Here is a 21,927-nt window from a genome sequence, read left to right on the forward strand (position 1 = left end):
GAACATAAATAAAATATAATATTACGTTAGTAAAAGAAAAGATAAATTGGCAAAATTATGAATTTTGTAACTAGTTTATTTATCAATAAAACTTTTGATTTGGATGACTGATTAACTAAATGCGTTTGTACCAAAACCTAATAAACTTTTAATGAAAAAATAAAGTTTTACAATTATAATAAGAAAAACAATATTTATTAGATAGAGTACTCTGAAAAAAACCAATTTAAACTGGGAAGCTTTATCTTTATTTTAACTTTTAATTATATTACAATGACGAATTAACAGACAAAACAAAGACCCTACAATTAATATTTTTTTGATTTACAACCAATTAAATAAGAAAGTTTGTTAAAGGAGAGGCCGTTATTGTCAAATATCCAATTTCGTCAAGTTATTTTAACCTCAAAATCGCATATATATTAATCTTCTATAAAATCAACGAACGATGAACCTTGTACTACATTATTTATCCTTAGCTATAAAAAATGAAAATGTTAACTAAAAAAATAGTTTTAGAAAATTTTCGTAATTTTAAAAATGTTGTCTAAACTATTCTGACCGTTTTTTTTTTATTGAAATAAATCTGCAATCTATACATTTTTGTACAATAAATAGGTTTGATAAGTGATTAAATAAGTAGTTAACATGAATCGTGAGATTAGGGAGGATACCCAGTGGCCAGTACCCAGTGGTAATACCCTATGAGTTCTGACACTTATAAAAAAACAAATGTAACTGTATTTTTGGAACCTAATGAAAAACTAAAAAAGTAAAAATTACGAATCTACGAATAGCATAATATATTATATTATAACAAATATTTTAAAAATTCAAAATGACATCATGTACCTACTATAAAATACTTATATAAATATTTGGTGACATTTCAAGTTTCAACGATCAGGCATTTCTTTTTGAATAAAACCAAAAATACCGAAATAGAATATTTTGTTAAAAGCTGGTGTTTCATAAATATTTTTCTTCTATTTTTGACTGTGAATATTATAGTATACTTTTTTATAACTAGATCCAATTTTCCACCAGAAATCACCCGCAATAATGTAGGTTCAGAGGCATACTCAGGAATTTTGAATGAGAAGAGGGGTTCAACTTTTTGAATATAATAAGTATAATCAATATCCATTATGAATTTAAATTATAATTATATGCAAGTAGTAAGTACATATTTATTTGTCAAATGACCATGGGGAGAGAGAGGTTGAACGCCCTCGTAGATTGAAACATTGTTACTTGTATAAAAAGTGTCTTTAGACACACAAACAAAAACATACATCATTGCATAACTTATCTATACATTTATTGGTTATTTTAAAAATCATATTCATGAGGTGATATCGTTATCGCAAAGTGTTTCCACGTCCTTATAAGTATATCGTACAGTGGGACAACTTATACTGACGTATTTTGTTTTTAATTTTTTTTATTGATTGTGCAATCAATTGTACAATTATACAATCGTACCCACACCCGTTTACTGTAGTAAATACCAATAATACATAGTAAAACTCACTTGATCTTTTTGATAGACACGTTTTTTACTGGTCTCACAAAATACGATTTGTACATCCCTTCATAACTTTCCTGAAAAATAAAATAGTTATTCATTGTGACAGGTAGGTATACATGTATACATGTTTTTCAATAAGTGGGTAACTAATTATTAAAAACTTACGACTATGAGAACACGTTCTGCTTTATTAAGTGGACATCTTTTGTACATAGCGTACAATACCCAATGAGGCCACCAATGAAATAATAAACGTATAAATCCCAAAGTCAAAAATATAAGAATCCATATAATGACAGCCATTGGTCCACTTCGCTTGTATCCATAAATCTCCTAGAATTTATAAAAATTGCATGTACCTATAATATTAGAAATTAGTTACAATGTTATTTATATTTTGATGTCTTCTTGATACTATTATTTTAAATACTAAAATTGTATAATATACCTTATTTGGGCCTATGTTAGGTCATATTAACGGGAGTTAAGCGTATGAATTATGATATAGGTTTATATGTACCTACTTAGTAAATTATTCAGTTTTTCAATTTCTTCATATTAATTCAAAAATATAAAATAAATAATTCTAAGATGTAAAAATTATAATTAGTAAATTTCTATTTTGGACTGACCATTTCATCGTCTTCTCCAACGTTGAGCAAAGCATTATCACTAACAATTGGTTCTTTCTTCGAATTTGAATTGAAGCCATTATGTTTAAAAACTGCCCCTGTATCTACTTAGCATTAAAAAAAAATTATTTAATTTTTACTTTTTTTTTATTTCTTCTCCTTTACTACTTGAATGTAGCTCTGGGCAATTTACCTGTAGGGCAGTTTTCATTTGATGCCATAGTCAGGAAATTTTAAAATTCCTAACGATCGTAATAATCTGCGATTGTTAACCGACGAACGTACAGGCATTCACGAGCCGTTCAGAAACCGCCTGAATTTGGCCTACTTGTAAGACCGCTATAATTTAAAAATTATGTATAAATATATAAATGTCAATGATATAAATAGTAAATACCAGATGTTAACATAATATAAATGCAATGAGAAAAAAAATCATTAATTTTTAAGTAGGTACCTAGACAAAAATTTTCCAAAAAACTTTCTTAAGCTCATTCTATAATATATAACCATTGATTATAAATATTGATATCGTATGATATTGAGCATTAAGTACTTATCTATTTGGATGAAAAAAAATTATAACTACACCTAAGTAAGGCCGTTTACTACATAATAGATATTTTTATACCAAATATCTATAAATAATATATTAATACTTTGAAAGTTTAAAAGTATTTTATAATTACATGTTGTTACAACTACTGGGTAGAGAAGCTTTTACAATACCTAGATTGGTTTTTATGTTTCTTATTCTCTATAAACAGTATAAACAATAATACAAAATACAAAATAAAATGTATAGATGGTGATTGATAATGCTACATTTCTTATTATAGGTGATCGCTATAACATATTAGTAAAAGTAGTCTGTTATCTTAAATTTTTTATATCTTTAAAATACAGGTTAGGTTAACAATATTTCTTAATCAACTTAGTCAATATAATAATTGCCCAAATAATTATTTTTATAGCTCTAAAACACATTTTTAGCCGAAGATAAGAAATTTAGATCCTCAAGACCAAAGAGAGGAACTCGAATAACACCTATAATTCATTGGCATAGATAAATCATATCGTATAATAGTTACAAATTATATACAGCCCAGGACAATGATTTTGGCTCCAGTGATGTACAAAAAATCATCCTCGATTAAACAGATAAATGTAATATACTAATATAGTAATATGTATACCTTAATAGTTGCGGTTCAGACAGCTAATATACACTTGACACGTTTTTCGTGACTTTTGAGTAAAATGGTTCAAGAAATTAACATGTATACAGTTTGCATAAGCGTTTATCGTTTAGAAGAACAGCGGCTAAATCAATATTATATCAAACTTATATAATATAAAAGAGATTTCGAAATTATTATTTTATAGGACATATTTACTAACAATAGTAGACACTTGTCACAATACTTTGAATAAAATCGGTAGATATAATTATTATAATATTGACATTATAAACGAGAGATAGTGGAATTATTAGTGAATACTGAATAGAATACGCTGTAATTATTTTACTCCTATCAAATGTGTATTTATCTCATATGTCGGTTTATTTATACGTCTACATCTTTCTTCTTCAGTCTTTCTCTCACACAGTAAAATTTCTTCTTTCAATTATTTATGGGCGAAGAGGAAATCACAGTTGTTAATACTTTAAATATTGTTAAATACACATTTGGCACATTTAACACAAAATGTGTACCAATAAATAAAAAATAAAAAACTTTTTAAACTTAATATTAAAATTAACGAAATGTAAACACAAAAATTGTGTGAATAAAAACGGTTACACTTTCAATCCGTTCGTAAGTAAATGGGTATTTATAATTTATAATCATTATTAAAATGTACTAATTATTCACACAAGCCCTGTGAGGATCTGTAGGGTTTCAAGACCACTTCCCGTCAACCACCACTTTTTATCACTGATTAACCTCTTTTTGGAAGCATAAGCTGTAGGCTATATTTAAAAATATACCTATATACAGCATTTTAAAAACTATCTATATAGTTTTATATTAAATTTTTACTTAAAATACTATGTATCACTGCACTCATTTTATCAGTTAAAATATGAAAAATACAAATTATTACCTAATTAAGAATATTAGAGTAACATAATAATATAATAATATGATCGTTAACTTTTCTGAATAATAAATTAAATAATTCACTTGACACTGTATGCACACATAGATATTAGATATAATAGGTAAACTAAAGTTTATGTACTAAATATAGTTTTAATGAACATTATATATTTATATGAATTGCGGTTATATATATGCACTTCAACGATCGTTTTAGATAGATCAATTATTACATTATATGATAATAATTTGATTTATTTTATAATTTTGTCATTGAATCAAGTACCTACGTATCAGCTTATAGATTTAACATCCATTATGTTTACCTAATGAATTAAAAATCCTAATTCTGTTCACGTGTCGGTTATTATATTAAAATAAATAAATAGACGTTCCTAAACTAATCATAGTTTAAACGATGAAAGTATGATATTATGACGTACAGTCGTACAAAGTAAACTCACTGCAAATGGTACGAAGTATTCATGATTCAGACATTTTCAAATATCTATTAAAAAGCGCGTACAAGATTTTTTTATTTTTATACGTTCTACAACTTTTTTCACACTTGTGTTCAGGGGCGTGCCGAGGTGGTGGTTTTGGGGGTTCAAACCACCCCCAAATTGACTGGCTTATTTTTTTCAACTTCGTGATATTTACAAAATAAAAAATAACATTAACATAATATTATGGGGAAATCCGATAATATAATAATTAATATAAAAATAATACAATATTTGACGATCTTTAGTTTTTATTCCCTTTAGTACATTTCTGCGTATTTTATATTCGTGGTACAACGGCAGGTTCTTAACGCTGTTTTTGGGTATTACGTTAAATTGAATGAAATCAGTTTTCTCGTTGCCATATGGGTCTTATCGATGAAATAATAATAATTTTATTACAACGAAAGCAAATCATAAATATTTGTAATCTTTCACATCATTTCTGTAACTGACAATACCGAGTACCGATACAGTATTTTAAATTTAATTGTGTCGTTATGAACGGTAAAATAAACCTACTCTTACTTTGTGTATAATCTTTTATTTAGTTAGTGTTTACCACGATTGGTGATCTGTTGTACTCTTACGTTTTATTATTTTGAAATTTATTTTCATACAGTTATTAATATCTAAAATTCGCCAACATAATTGTACATTAAATTGTGAAGAGATAAACAACGAATTTAAAAAAAAGGTTAGTGAAAATTTATTTTAACTGAAAAAAATTTAAATACAAAATGTATAATTATTGTTTTAAAAAAAATTAAGCGTAGAAAAAATAATAAAAAATAATTCGTCAAACATATTTTTATAAATAAAGTTATAGTTACATATTATCAGGACTCGTAAGTTCATGCATTTGCATGTTTTTTTGCTACACAGAAAAATATATTAACTGAGATACAAATCCGTTTCATAACAATAGTAATAACTAATAATAATATGAAGTTTAATAATGCATGTTTTTGCATGTTTTAGGTGTAAAGGCATATTTGGCATATAATCGTTTTTTTAGAGTTTATAGCCCATTATATTATTTCATAAAAAAATTGTTTGGAAAAATATTTGAAATGTTTCTTGTTTCTTATTTACTTTCCCGTTTACTGAATGATAGTGTTTTGATTTATTTTGATTTTCATGTGACTACTGACTTTTCTAGTATTTCCCTATTTAGATTTTATGCGTTTTACTTAGTACCGCGGAAACAATTCCGTCGTCGAAATGATACCTGTGCAAGCATGTACAGGTGTCAGGTATGTAGTGTTCTTGCACACGCCAGTCGCCGATGAGTTGTTTAACTGTACGAGTCGTGAAAATGTCAAATAACTAATATTTCATTCCAAATATTTTCATTGTAGGTGCACGATAACGGTGTACAAAAATTAGACAAAAAATGACTACCTAATTAAAATCAATAAAGATGACAAATCCATATGATTATATGAACTTCACAAGTATTCATTTTATTAATTTTGGTTGTTAAATATATAAAAATTAAAAGGAATAAAATACTTTTAAAATTAATGGATATATTCTTATTATTTTAAAATTTGCTCATTAATATTTTACATAATGCATATTTTGAGTGCATAATTTAAAAATGTAAGGGCATTTAAATGCACATTTTCGAACTTTTTAGTGCATATTTTGCCAATTTTTAGTGCATGAATGCATGCTTATTTGTGCTTTTTTTAGTGCATGAACTTACGAGCCCTGCATATTTTATATATTTAAAAATGTTTTCCTAAGTACTTATGGCCAGTTACTTTCCATTAGCATCAGTATCAAGAAGAATGGACTTTATTTTATAGATAACTAATTTATTGATTTTTATTTTATTTTTGACTAAACAAATTTACATGAAATATTAAATTTTTTTTTATTAATACAGTATATATTTACATTTATTTGAATTATATTGTTCTAAGTATTGAAGTTTAACTTTAAAACTTTAAGGTTAAACTAAACCATCCCCAAAAAGAAATCCTGGGCACGCCCCTGCTTGTGTTAAGCTAGTTTTTATATTTAATAATTTTTATGTTAAACTTAAGTCGGAATTTTTTAGTTATTTAATCTAAGTAAGTATGTAAACGAATATATTAATTGTTTAAATCTTTTTAAATAATGATAAACATAATCTACCTAAATAGTTTAAAAAAACAGTTATAATAAACTTAATAAAATATTATATACAATATCACAATAACAGATCAACTTTCAACAATAATCCATGCAAACCAAATAAAAATAAGCAGCAATAACAATAACAAATAGAAAAAAAATTTATCAGTATTGTTTTACAATGACATCAAAATAAGTAAAAAACGTATTTTAAAAAAAGTTGAAACTTTTCTTAATATTGAATATAATGACACCTGGATGTATTACTTTGTATGTGCACATTAAATAATTTAATGTACATTAAGCTACATCAACTCATAATTAAAACACTAGAGTAGTGGAGTAGGTATAATAATTATTATTTTGTGTTATAAAAACTATATATATAATACAACATACAATCATGTTCGATTAATAAAGTAAGGTACTATATTATTTATAATGTATTGTTTAAGTGATTGCATGTATTGTATAATGAGTAATGCAGGGTACACAATATAATGTACAGTATAGGTACTACTGTAGTATGCGTAGATATTAAATAATTATTTTATGAATAACTAAAAATAATAAGCAGTTTTAAATTTAAAAAAAAATAATAATTTTAGTAATTGCAGTTAAAATTAATATACGACAAAGAATTTAAATATTTACTCACGCTTAAGGTAGGAGTAGAAAATATCCTAACTGTATGTTCGGATACTTCACTTTATATTCGACACTAGGCGGATACTGAACGCGACGTTCCGAGGGTCAGTAGTTTGATATCTTGGTTTGTGTTTCAGTTCAATAAAATTTGCATGCTATTGTACATCTATACTAGGCTTATGCGTAGATGCTCAATGAGTAGTAATTAAAGCTATTAACGATCTTCAGTGGTTGTTTTCTCATCAAGTCAGTCAAATCAAGGGCAAACTTGAATTTATTTTGACTTACCTTATAGAGACTAGTCTTATATAAGAATATTTTTGATTTGTAAAAATGTCACAACCATTGTGCTAAAAAAAAAAAATTAAATTATTGTTTTCAAATCATATATTCTGGTTAAATAGGTTCAATACACATCAAAGTCACACATATACAGAGCGTACCATTTATTTCGTGTTTCTTTAATTTTCAAAATTTATCATTGAGTATTTGAATAAAAGTTGATCACGATATTTTAACACAAGCAAATGTTTTAACAATTTTTTCTATCGTAGCGATTATTTAGGGTTTATTCAACAAATATACGTCAGTAGACATTTATAATTATTTTTACAAGGCTTAAAGTCCATCAATAACGTAGTTGTACATTTTTTACAGACCACAAGGGGTTATTATATTATCATTAATGTATTAAAATTCAAAATATACGTACGTATCTATAGGTGTCAGGTGTCATTTAAAAGGATTAAGTATTGACAAACCGGCATACGTAAATGTAAAATCCATAATTTGTTTGAAATTTTGAATAATAATTTACTATAGTTATTATCAGTACAGCGTTGAACGTAAAACGGATTATAAAAGTAATCTAAACCGTATAGACCTACACATTTTAGAAACAAATAATTCGTAGTGACTTATCGGGATTACAAATGATACTAACGAAAATATTAATTTGATGGTTATTATTGTTATTGTTGTACTGTTACATTTTATTGTAAATCTCTAGTCGTGCCTAGCATACTATCTCCATACACAGATCAGAAGATCGTTAAAGGGATTTTTTACATGATAGATAAATGCAACATATTAATTATAAGCACTAAAATTGTATTTGTATCTTTTCTTTAAAAAAAATGTAACCAGATTACTGATTTTATCTAGATCCACGCAGGGTTATCACATTCTATAAGTGACCACGGTGAGTTTAGTAGTTTGGAATTTGTCATAAGCATATAACTGTTGCCTATTTAACCTAAATAACTTAATGTTTATTAATACAATTCTATTCATTCAATATTCGGTATTTATGAATCAATATTTTTTAGAAAATTATTCTTTATAATATAGGGATGACATTTTTGTTAACGAGTAGATATACATATGAATCTTATTAAATAACTTAACTATAATAAGTATGTAATAAATAATAATAAGTTTAACTGTATATCTATTAAAATATATTTTAAAATGAATCTTATAAAGCGATTACTTTTGATATTAGTATTGTGTTTATAAAAAAAATATGTATTTATGTATATATAATTCAAATATCCGAAGATTATATGATATCAGACAGAGTGATTTATTATATACATAGGAACAATGCACGTGTCATATTTCATTGTTGTTGAATTTATTTAACTTAGAATACAGAAATTAAAACAGAATTTTAAACAAGTGTACCTGAGGTTTACTACTTAAGTGAAAATACATAACACCTGCATAATGCATGGTTTTCTATAGTTACAAAATTGATCTTGAGCAATAAAGTCTGCCACAATTCTGGAGTTCAAAACAAAAAACAAAAAAGTATTGCTATGGTCATTAATATATATTATATCAATATAACAATACTATTAAAATGATAGACGATAGTATTTTATTTGTGCTAAAATAACAATCGTACACCGTAATATCGTATAACAGTGGATTTGCCATTCAGCAAATTAGTACACGCAAATTATAAATCAGCTGTTAACTATGTTTGCCGTTCAGTATTTGAGTGAAAATTAAAAAAAAAAATTGTATGTCCTCAATATTTTTCACATTCACATTCACATTCGCGGTAACAAATGAATTGTTAGTAACGTTAATAATTAATACAAATTTACTTCGTGTGTATAGTTTTTCATCATGTAGTGCATTTCATTACTCATGTCATTTAGGCAAAAGTTAAATGGCAGTTATTAATTATCATCAATTAACCATGGTCATGACCCTTATAAAACAAGATGGTAAATACTAAATTCTGCATCTAAACTGCAATTAAACAATTGGTTAAAATATATTTAAAATATGTTTATAATCCTCGATGTCACACGGTTGTCAATAGTATCATGCAAATTGAGACAAAAACAAACATTGTTTTCGTTCATTCCATTCGACGTTTACCAGACACAACAGGTTTTAAAAGTGAGTACCTAAACATTTTTATAAAATACAGAAAGCATTTGTACATGCAACTAAGGCTTAAAGTGGGGGACGCTAGGATCTCGGCCCTTAACCTCCGGCAACCCTTAAAAAGCGTCCTCTTTTAATATTATAGGAACCCTTAAAGTTAAGGTATATTAAATACATTGCCTCTATCAATCTGCCAAAAGCAAATATTGGGTACCTATCTTGAATAACTTTTATGTCAAATTAAATTTTAGGTTTTGGTAAAATAATATTTGCAACTTGGTAGGTATAAATATCGTATAGATCTATAGTAATTTATTTTATGATACCTATACGTTGAATACTTGATGATAGGCGATAGCTGATATTTTTTGAAACCATTATCATTCTCCAAAAACCAAAACAAGTTCCATATAATGAAAATATTTAAAAAAATATTCTTTTTCTATTAATTGTGGTTAAAAATGTACTAATTATTTTATTATTATTATTATTATTATTATGAGTAGTGTATTAGTAGTAGTAGTAGTAGTAGTAGTAGTAGTAGTAGTAGTAGTAGTAGTAGTAGTAGTAGTAGTAATAGTAATAGTAATAGTAGTAGTAGTGGTAGTGTAAATATATAATTATGCCAAACAAATTATTAGTTACAGTATGTACCTAATATTACAGCTATTATAATGTTATAAGGTACCTAAACATAAAATATTTTAAAATAGATAGGTATTGAATTATTCATATACATTATACATAACACCATTGAATACAAATATTATAATATAGTACAAGTATTTATAATCAGTGATATTATGTAATCATAAAAAAGTACTAAGACATTGAATGCTCAACGTTTCTTAAAAGTCACAATTCCCCTCATCATTTTTGTCACCTTCGAGTCTTGTATGCAACGACAAATTCTGTGTGTAAAGTCTTTTGGTTTTTAAAATGTCTACGTCCATATTATCAGCTATCTACATATAAAGAGTGAACTATTTTCGAATTACAATTTAAAATAAAAATCAAATTCACGTACCTATAATAATATGAAGCCGGTACAATTTAGTCGTCATTGCCAGATCGATATCGTATAAATATGCGTCCATTTCACGTGTTTGCCGATCAATGATAGTGACGGTTGTCCACGTCTTAATATTGAAAAATATTATTAAAAGAGTTTCTAAAGCAAGCAGAGAATACAAAAAACCAGTTACACAAAATCTCCTACTACTCATACGAACTGTAATGTTAATAATATGACGCATACGCGGGTAAGGTAGGTATTAATACTTGTGAGTTGAGTCAGCCGCTTGCAATAATTGTACATATTGATAATTAAATTCACTCACGTGTATTTGCGTTTACCAAATTAAAGACATTTCACTTTAAACCTATGTGGCTGTAGAATACCTAATGCATACGACGTCGTAGTACTGCTGGCTGCTGCAGTTTTCCGTAAGACGCGATCGAATAATTTTTACCGGATGATTATTATTAGTATAAATTCCATTTGTTTGGAAGTTTGTAATAAAATCATTGTTTTTATCATCAATTATAGTTAAATCCTTTTAACTATTTCCACGAAATCGTTACTGTATTGTGTTCGTTGAAAGTGGGTACAATGTAATGATACATATACATAATATTTTAATGTACATATTTTTTTTACCCGTTTGATAATAAATTATTATAATCGGCATATTATTCAGATTTTACAACTCAAAAAAATATTCTAATCATTTTCAGTGGAATCTAATCTGAGTGGCGACACTGCACTGGTAACTAATGTACTAATTAGCTGTATTACTTATATGTCGGCTGTTTTTATCGTATCGCTGGTGATTAAACTATCGTTAAGGACGTGCCAAGATAGATTGACGTTCGTAAACCAAGCAGACGATGCAAAATATCATCTGACATCGTTGTTCATGGAAATCGTTGAAATCACCGAACAGTATTGTTACACCATGAACATCGGAATAAGTATTAAAAAAAAATTAATAATAACCTTGTAAAATAAAAATGAATATTCATCATTAATAGTGACTTAGACACGCGCATCTGTGGCGAGGAAAATATTCATTTAATTGTACTTAAATAAGTAGGTAGGTTCAATACCGAGAGTATTTTTTTTCAGCAGTTTGAAAATTTCATATGAAAAGTCTGTTTAAAATATACCGAGAAAAAAGTCACTATGACTATTATTTAGATATTATTATATCGCTTTAAACTATTAACAGATATCAATTATTCGACCTGGTTTCTATAAAGGCGTATAAATACGTTAACGAGATTAGCCAACCACCACACGAAAAATGTCCAACAGGAACCTGGTTTTTGCACTTCACGCAGCGCTGTCTAATGGACAGTGTCGATTCCAGAATTGATTGTTCTTGCTGTCCTGTGAGAACCTTAAGTCATCTCTATTATCCTAATCTGGCCACATCAGAATTTTTTTCTTTTTCTAAAACTAAATTCGTAGCTAAAAGAACAACAATTTCAAAATTTAAAGGAATTGAAAATAAATACGACAAAATGTAAAGCCTTAACTTTAGAACGGTTCCAAAACAATAACTGAATGTGAATTATTGAACCATTGCATTTCGACTGGAGGAGAGTATTTTAAAAGAGATACTTTTAAATAATATGCCACGTAATGTTTGTATTTGTTTAAAATAAAATCCCGGTACTTTTTGAATTTCTTAATTTAAACAAACTCCGTATAGGTAAAGAGGCACTACAGAATAGCCTTAGTATACATTTTAGACAGATAAGACATAACTCATTTGATAATCGAAAATATGACATTGTGAATAGATTATACGTATACCTACTATAAAAAAATACGGAAATAGTAGGTAGCTATGGCATGTCATATGCGTTATTGTTTGATAAAAATTAAAACTGTATAGATAGGTATATAATTAGTATAATTCGTATAGTTACTATTTTTCGTATCCTTATAATTTTCAAATTGTGTCACACTTATTTTTATACTTTGTATCCCGGAAAACATGAAAACAATTCCGAAAATTATGTTTCCTGAGTTTTATCTAAAGAATGGCTTCATATAACATATAATTCGACGGTATCAAGTCTTGACAATTTCTAAATAGTAAAATGGTAAAATAGTAAAATAGGAAGTATGATAATTTTTGTTCGCTCAATTAATATCCTAGTCTACTATGCAATGTACTCATGCGTAACCTATACCTGTCTTATCAAAATATAAACTTCCGACACGGCCGCGATACGACGTGTATCGATTATATTAAATCATTAAAAATATCCGTCGTGCACATGTAATTATAGAGACAATTCTTGGACTTAATAATATCATTAGACATTTTCTATAAATCATGAGTAGATATTTATTTAAATAATAGCAACATAGATACTAGTAAAACAATGCTGCGAGTAAAAACTTTTCATTTATTTTACTTTATCTAATGATGTGAATTAAATTTTATAATAATAGTTAAATAGTTCGTATTATTTACGTTATTTAAATGTATTGAATTATAAAACATTTGTATACCCTATTTTAGTATTCCGCGAACCACCGATGCTCATAAATCGTTTCAATATATTATATACATATATATTGTAATACTTGGTAGTCCCATACGGCATACAATCATAGGTATAATATTTTCGCTATAAAAATTAGTTATTTCAAATTTTTAGCGGACTCTTAGATGTTACCAATAGGCAATAGGTATCTCATTCTTATTACTACCATATGCAAATAGCTATATAGTATAATATAAATTTTATAAATTTTAAAGATGTACCTTATAAATAGCCTTAATATTTTAAATTAAACTTATAGATAAAATACTATGACTTAAGATAAATAAAATCCAATCAGCTTTATGACAAATGTATGCCCTTATCAAAAAGTAAAAGTATTTTTACTATACTTAATTTTTCAGTGTTGCAGTTGTATATTTTATCCGGAAATATGGCAGTGGTGATATTGTTAAAATTATTTTGTAACTATTTGATAAAACTAACAACAAACTCGTGTGCATATTACGTATTTCGTACAAATTTAGTGTTCGTAGTCTATCACACCAGTCCGTTGGCATTGTCTGTCGTGACTAAATTGGGCAAATTTATAATTCAACTCAAACATCATAGGTACACTGTTTAAACATACATTATTATATAAATAATATAAAAAAATATCAACTCATTCGATAACTGATATTGTACAGACGAGGAAAATATACGACGACGAGTCCGGATGGTCATATTACCTACAACTGCACTAAGACGTTACGAAACATTGTTATAAAAGATTTGTATCAAGGCGTAAACGTTTTAAGAAGTATAGTGGCATTAATCGCATCAAGTTACATTAGCAACAGGTATTGTACTGACGTGTTATTAATGATATTTATCTGACGTATTATTTATTATTATCTCCGTCGTGAAACAATTCAACTATGAAAGGCTGAACGATAATAAATAACTATTATTATTAATTACCTGTTAGTAAGATGATTGGGGGGGGGGGGGGGGATTTTGTTGCTGCATGGTTTTTAAGGAGCTTAAAAAGTAATAATGTGATTTTTTGATTTTTTGATACAGCTAATTTAGTTTATATCCATTGACCATTCATAATATATTATAGTACAAATAGTACAATGTAAGCTGCAGTGCCATAGCTGGGAGGGGGGCTTTAAGTCTTAAGCCTCTTCCAGAAAAATCAAATTGTTAGCTGGATATTCCTCTTCATAATTCGTAGGCACGAATCAGACTTGAACATATTACAATCCGGTAACAATAAAATACATAGGACATAAGAATTAAAACGAATCGGCTTTAAAATATTACAATCTTGTATTATTGAAATACATAAAGTATAAAACATAAGAAATAAAATACCTAAACATTAAACATAAAAGACATGAGTTTTTTTTTCAAAAACACAAGTTTCAATTGACAACAATTAGGAATAAAAAAGGTTGTATTTTAACATCACTAAAGTTTTATGTTAATATGCCGGAAAGTACCCTGACAATAAAATATTGTAGCCCCCCTTCGAAAAAAATCCTGACTACGGCACTCGCAAACTGCATATTTATAACACTGCACCTACGTTTTAGGTACCTACCTGGCTACCTACATGTATCGTCTAAATATATTACACCCCTTATGTCATGGTAATATGAATAGTTGTCACTTCCATTGTTAAATTAATTATGAAGTAATTATTGCTCAACATAATATAACCTATAGTCTATAGATCCGTCCCGGGATGATGGGGAAAAAAAACTTACCAATTATGGCAAATTAGTCGATGAGGATGAACCGTTTTTGCTTCACATTTTAGGTGCATTTGGGCTCTGTGGTCCGTAAACGTGCTGGACACGAAGAGAACATTCTTCAAGACCCGGTGCTCTAGGAATTTGAAAGTGAATGGCGCGCGCGGATTCCGTATATTAAAATATGTGTATACCTGCGTGGTCCAACTATAATATCACTATTATATTAAACGTCTTGTTTTTGTCATGTTTTCAATCTTAAGCATGCTGACACGTTGAACGCGGCCACCGGGGAAGCCGTCATCACTTTCGCATACTTGGCCATGCAGTTGGGTTTGCGGAAGGCGTGCACTTGTTTTCGGGTGTCCAAAAATCTATTGACGTCGTTTGTGCTAATGTTCATAAATATGACCGGTAATTGCACAGGTCATAATTATTGTTGAAAGCGTATTATTGTTATCATTAAATGATGCGTAAGCGGAAAAGAAGAACGTGGAAAACAATAATATATGGCTTCAACCTAACCTATAACTACCGAACACGAGGTGTTATAGGTACATTATATTTGTGTAGTTGTGTGTGAAAAAGTGAAACATTCCCACGTTTCGTCGAAATTAATTTATATTATTGATATAACATTTATCATCCGTTGTAAATCGTATTGAAAATAATGATATTTGAGAACAAATAGCCAACATCCATTATCATACAGATTATATTATTATTTACTCTCCGAGTTCTATAAATGGCATAGTATATTCTAATTTTCTACTAAATTAAATCATCTCTGGACTAGGTTTATTACTTTAACCTATCTAACACACACACCTAGGTACTGCAGCGTTTTTGTTCAAATTGTATTTAATAAAATTGTAAATTCTAGTTTCTACGAAAACATTCCAAGCATTTATATTACTACACGAAATTCTACTGTATTCAAACTATAGGTGTAGGTAAAATGTAGGTACTCCTCAATCTTAAAAACCTATCAATCCAACGTTTGTTTGTTATTTAAAGACAAATTATAATTAGGCACATATAAATTACAATACGAAATTTATTAATTCCAATTTTTTCATGAATCATTACACTATAATATCAAAATACATTTTATAAAATGTCTAATTCTTATAGTTAAATATAAAAATTGTATAGGTACACTTAAAAAGTTGAAAGTAAGCCGTAAGGTAGCGCAGTAGTACCTACCTATAGCCTATAGGGATCGAAAAGTCCTCAACACTAATAATTACTACGTACATAGTCTGATATAAGGTGAAAACTACTATATGCTGCACCTTATGCAATTTAAATATGCATTATACATTGACGTTTAATGTTTATTGATTCAAATATAGTGTTCCGATACACCGGCGTGCTGATGAACCCGACTTACGCAACAGCCTTAACGTACGGTTGTCCCGGACAAATCAATAGGGACCATTTCATCATTTTTTGGATCGGACCAATCGTGGGTGCACTCGTCTTCAAAGACGTCGTCAAAATAACAAAAATTATGGTTAATATTATATGGCGTCATAATTAAAGTGGCATATGAATGAGTTAGTTATACGCTTATACCTAGCTTTGTATATTTATATAATATTATATTGGTAGATAATAGCTGGTACCTATACCTGCAAATTAACAATTACCATAGTACCATATTATACCACTACATACATAGTACAATGAATTTCAACAGGATATCGATTATACATACTTGCAAAGTTGCACCTCCTATATATTGTATAGGCACAATAAAACCACGTTTGTTGCTAAGACAAAAATTACGTGTTTGTTTTCTATATAATATATATTTTATTATATAATGCTACAATCCTGCCAAATACATTACGGATATTAGGTATATAGTATAACATGACGATAAGACTTTACTTTTATTGATAACATACGCATTATGTGTTAACGTGTTATTGTATATTTTTAACATTAAATTATAATATATTATGCGAATAACCTATACATTTTAATTATAATATTAATAAGTATAAGTGTTTGGTATGGAAGTAAATGAAAATCCAGACAAGTTAAACTCCGCTTCGATAATCCAAGCAAATAAGCTTTTATCGGAAGTTTTTAAAAAAACATTACTTGAAATCTCTATACTCGATTCACTCTACGGCAGTAGTAGCATAAGCGAATATGTTAAATATGTTTTCCAGGCATCTATCGACGACTTGCATAATTTTGGAACGTTAAAAACCTTGCACGCTATAGTCGAGGACAATAATCGTAAACGCGATGACAGCGAACAAAAGAAAGAACAACTACGGTTTCGATTACAAAAAGATGAACGAAAACCAAGCAATGACGAACAATTTGCACAGGAATACGTATCGTTGGAAAAAAAAATACAAATGTTCAAAAAAAAAGAAGAAGAAATTGATTCGATTATCGAGAAGTGTACGGTAAGTAAGTTTGTTGTCAGTTGAACCCAACCGGAACTGTATAAATTATGCCCAGATTACATACAACTTTTCATTAGAATATCTTTGAGACTTCCACACAAATTAACAATTACAAGCTATAAGTCTACAAGTGCTAATATCATACTAGCTATAGTGTATGTTGCAATGCGATTTTTGTTTTTGGTATCGTTATCATTGGATATAGCTGATAAATATAGTATTCACTAATATATTAAAGTCATATCACAATGTCAAATATCATGGTATGTACCATCCAAATTCATAACACCAAAAATAAATATATTTATCGCAGATTATTAGGTACACTCATAACAAAAAGTTTTATAAATAAATAATTATAAATGTTATAAATATTTAAAGAATCCAGAACCACTACGTAATATTTGTTTTACATATTATTTTCAAAATAAGTTATAAGCACTTTAAAAGTTTTTCATTTTTTTTTTTTGTAAAATGATAAATGCTCAAAACTTGATATAAAATTAAAATATTTAAAAAAATCCCAAGTGAATAATATTCGTTCCTTTAAATTTGTTAATTCACCCAAACATCAAAAATTACCGGGTAAAATAGATTACCTATCTATTTTTTTAATTTAAATTTTAAAATAAAATAAAATATAAATGCGATGAGATATAAAAGTGAAGAATCCTCCCGTAGGAGGAACTTCGAAAAATTGATTATTCTGGACAAAAACTTTGCTATGTTAAGTGCAAGTAAGACAGAGACACAACGTAGATGGAAGATGATGCACGTATAGTATTTTAATAAGATTTTTAACATTTTATAAAACAGGTATTCATTTCATATTACACAATAATTTTTTTTTATCAATGAATTAATCCTTACTTTATTAGATAGACTGTGTTGTATCTGTACGCATATAAAGTCAAAAAGAAATGAAGAAAAAAATCAAAATGTTGATTAATTTTTTTTTTGTTCAATTACAAATTTATGGTAGTTAATAAATAACAATTAATATTATAATAAATACTTTAATGAATTTAGTGGTACGAATAAAACAGACATAACTTATGTTATGAGAACAACTCGATCCAGACGTTCAATGCACCTACAATCATTAATCTGTATATTATTGCTAGTTGTTTGTCACTTTCAACGTTCAAGTGACCATAAATAGTATTACGTTGTTTCTTATTATGATTAGCCACGAACTATGATTAGCGAGTAGTTACTTCTGATTATAATAATGCATAAGGACTGGCGTTTCGCACCAAACACACCTCTTGGTATAAGATAACCCATCCACAAAGTGTAAGTTTGGGTATGTATGACTACACATTTATAAACGAACAACATGTTAAGCAATCATTGTAAAACAAGAAGAACAAAAGTAGTTTTTAATTTATGCGTTTAAAATTTGAATAATTTAATCGATGTAAGAAAATATCAGATCGTTGACGGGTCAAAAATATATACATATTATGTTAAAATCCGTGCTTTGATTTATCATGTATTTTATACTCATTTATTAGTAATTATCTACAGTTTCACAATATAACATTTACAACCTAACTATAGAATTAGTGATTTATTTCATTATTTGGATTTAAAAATAGTAAATATAAAAAAGTTATTTATTATAAAGTGTCCTGGTGGCCCCTCAAATCTTGTGAGCTAAAAAAGGCAAGTAACAAACTTACCAACCGAGATCGAGTAGAAATAAAAATTCAACTTAAAATGTTATTACAATTTTTATTTGTATTTAAACTATATCCATAAATAGGCCGATGGAGAACATACAGCGATACGCAGAGAAACAGAAAAAAACTATGTAGACAAATGGGAAAAGGCTAGAATAGAGAATTTCAAATTTAAATTTAAATCTGAAGAACTAGAATTACAGAAATATATGGCAGAGTTACAGACCAAAATGAAAACAGATCAAATCGTAGACGAAGAGAACGAGCAATTTTTGGACTATACTATAAAGGTGAGTCAACATGGTCGAATAAGAAGTTTCGGAAAAAATGTAAATCAACAAACAAATAAACAATTATTTTGTTTTCCAAGGAATTAGAAAAGCAAATCGAGTATTGGGAATGTAAATATAAAACTGATACTAAGGAAATTGACGAAAAACTAGAAAACCTTATTATAACATTGGAGGAAAAAACCAAAGAAATAGAAAGTTTAAAAAAAACAGTAAGAGCATTTTTATTCTATACTTCACTTGTGTTAGTAATTTGCAAGTAATAAGGCGGTATACCGTAGTGGCATTGACGTACAGTTAGATTTAAATACCTAGTAGATTTTTTAATGCATGTAAACCACATATAGTATTTCTATACAATTATAATGTGAAATTATAGTTCAACGAGAGGCAAACTATTATCGAGGAGCATGCCGAAAATAAGCAAAGAGTAGAAGAAGAGAAAAAACTTAACGATCACATGGAAAAAATGGCCACAAAAATTCAAGCATGGTGGAGAGGTACAATGGTCAGGCGTCGCCTAGGTCCATATAAACACCTATCGGGGCCTAGAAAGAAGAGTATCAAGAAACCATTAATAAATAAAGGAAAAAAAACAAAGGGCAAATAGCTGTATATTATTTAATTGTAAATACCTTATAGTTAGTTATATTGATTATTGATTAGTTTATCTGTAAGTCACAACATCCATATGTCCATAAAAATAATTATCTCATATTATCAGATTTTGAAAATGTAATGGTATTACGTTACCTTTAATTTCAATACAACAAGTTATAGATGATAAATTGATAACCAACCAAAATCTGAAAATAATATCTACAGGTTTTAGTAATTGAAAAAAAGTTTATAAACGTTTTTTTTTTTAATAACACGGAGATTTACCAAGGTTTTGATAATAAAAATAAACCTGATGTGTAATTATAGAAAAAAACCACAAATTTCAAAAATTTAGTGTTCACGTCCATAATAAAATACATTATTATATAACTGAATGTTGTGATTTATGACTTTTAACACTAACATTTATGTACACATCAATATTGAATATTGATAGATATAGGTACCTAGTTATAATGAAGTATCCATATAGACTACAATATGACCACTCCTTTTCATTTGCTTAAAATTTAAATAGATAGGTTGATTTATACATTTAATTTTATTCTGTAGATTGTGGTCTGTAAGTACCTACAATTAATAATTATTTCTACATTGTAATGGATATTGGATAAGTGGTAAATAAACAAAAAAGGAAATTTTAGTGAACGAAGTGCTGATAAAGTTATGAACAATTATTATATTTATTTTCATTATGGTTTCGGAGAGTCTTTTCAGAAGCGTTTGAAAATTCTAGGCATGGACCTATTACGACAAGTCGGCAAAAATCCCATTTTCTGATTTTTTTTTTTTGGTTCATAAGTTTTTTATTCAATTTATTGCAAAAAAAAAGAGCAATAAGAACAATTGATGGAATAAGATAGCTAAAATAACATTTTTTTTCTGATTTACGCATAATATTATAGCCCTTTTCCGCCAAAACTGAAAATTATAAGATTTTCATTTCTGCCAAAATGTAATCCTGTAAAAAGACATTTCAGCTGAATATTATTTAAGAACCGTGTACAAACAAAACGTAACACCTACACTAAATATAAGACAATGTTATAAGAAGTTATAAATTATAAGATATTTTAAAATGTTTAAATGTGATACAAAAATATAAAATATAACTAGTAATATAAATACGAGTAATAATATTTAATAATATACTTAGGTCAAGTCAAAGAATAGGTGCAATTAAATTACGGCTTTGAAAAAATCACATAAATGATAATAGTTTTACCAGTTGAGTTAAGGTGTTTATTTTATAGGTATATAAATACACTTTGAGTTGAGTTTTAACGATTTTTACTAGGTTGAAAGTTAATTTTATGTATATATAAATGGGTATAACACTATAACCTAGCTAATATCTATAAAAGTTTAATAGTTGGACCTCACCTATAATATAATGTGTTTATGTGTTATGTATTTGACAAATATACGTATACCTTTATGCAGACGATGCAGATTATATTTCCGGCTTCGTACGTCATATACAAACTGTGGCCTGTGCAGTACAAATATTTAGAAATTTTAGCCCCTAGAGGAGCTACTGAATATAAACAAAAAAATACTTGGAATAAAATCTCAATGTACGTGTACATAAAGCCACTCGAAACTAAAAAATTAGAACACTTTTACTCCTCTATAGCTAAAAAAAATCTACAAGTTACAGCTAGGCCGCTGTTGAACACCTACGCCACAATA

At 27.9% G+C, this 21,927-nt stretch overlaps 2 protein-coding genes across 15 annotated transcripts in view; one reads left to right on the forward strand and one right to left on the reverse strand.

Annotated features, from left to right (window-relative positions):
• Nucleotides 1-21,927, reverse strand: part of LOC111029602 (probable cation-transporting ATPase 13A3) — a 28,636-nt gene that overhangs the window by 4,969 nt on the left and 1,740 nt on the right. The window contains exons 1-7 of one of the 8 annotated variants that reach the window (XM_022308676.1): nucleotides 11,287-11,418; nucleotides 10,974-11,117; nucleotides 7,554-7,893; nucleotides 2,357-2,502; nucleotides 2,164-2,270; nucleotides 1,697-1,864; nucleotides 1,535-1,605 (exon numbers count right to left, since the gene is read on the reverse strand). In XM_022308676.1, coding sequence (XP_022164368.1) covers nucleotides 1,535-1,605; nucleotides 1,697-1,864; nucleotides 2,164-2,270; nucleotides 2,357-2,384 — 374 coding nt within the window. In that variant the 5' untranslated portion in view covers nucleotides 2,385-2,502; nucleotides 7,554-7,893; nucleotides 10,974-11,117; nucleotides 11,287-11,418. Of the gene's footprint in view, nucleotides 1-1,534; nucleotides 1,606-1,696; nucleotides 1,891-2,163; nucleotides 2,273-2,356; nucleotides 2,503-3,359; nucleotides 3,522-4,272; nucleotides 4,322-7,553; nucleotides 7,894-10,973; nucleotides 11,118-11,204; nucleotides 11,419-15,225; nucleotides 15,249-21,927 lie in introns of those variants that run through there. The other 7 variants (XM_022308668.1, XM_022308683.1, XM_022308719.1 and 4 more) reach the window with 7 other exon arrangements.
• Nucleotides 4,420-20,404, forward strand: LOC111029640. 7 transcript variants are annotated; one of them, XM_022308774.1, is made up of 11 exons: nucleotides 4,420-5,468; nucleotides 11,684-11,920; nucleotides 13,873-14,080; nucleotides 14,158-14,310; nucleotides 15,279-15,360; nucleotides 15,474-15,624; nucleotides 16,566-16,726; nucleotides 17,394-17,639; nucleotides 19,408-19,614; nucleotides 19,695-19,826; nucleotides 19,994-20,404. In XM_022308774.1, exons 2-11 carry the CDS (start codon nucleotides 11,749-11,751, stop codon nucleotides 20,222-20,224), a joined length of 1,743 nt encoding a protein of 580 aa, XP_022164466.1. In that variant the 5' UTR covers nucleotides 4,420-5,468; nucleotides 11,684-11,748; the 3' UTR covers nucleotides 20,225-20,404. The 7 variants fall into 7 exon arrangements, with proteins under 7 accessions (XP_022164466.1, XP_022164433.1, XP_022164473.1 ...); XM_022308741.1 differs by lacking the exon at nucleotides 4,420-5,468 and adding an exon at nucleotides 7,900-9,958; XM_022308747.1 differs by lacking the exon at nucleotides 4,420-5,468 and adding an exon at nucleotides 11,437-11,549.

Source organism: Myzus persicae, unplaced genomic scaffold (assembly GCF_001856785.1).
Source record: "Myzus persicae strain clone G006 unplaced genomic scaffold, MPER_G0061.0, whole genome shotgun sequence".
NCBI lineage: Eukaryota > Metazoa > Arthropoda > Insecta > Hemiptera > Aphididae > Myzus > Myzus persicae.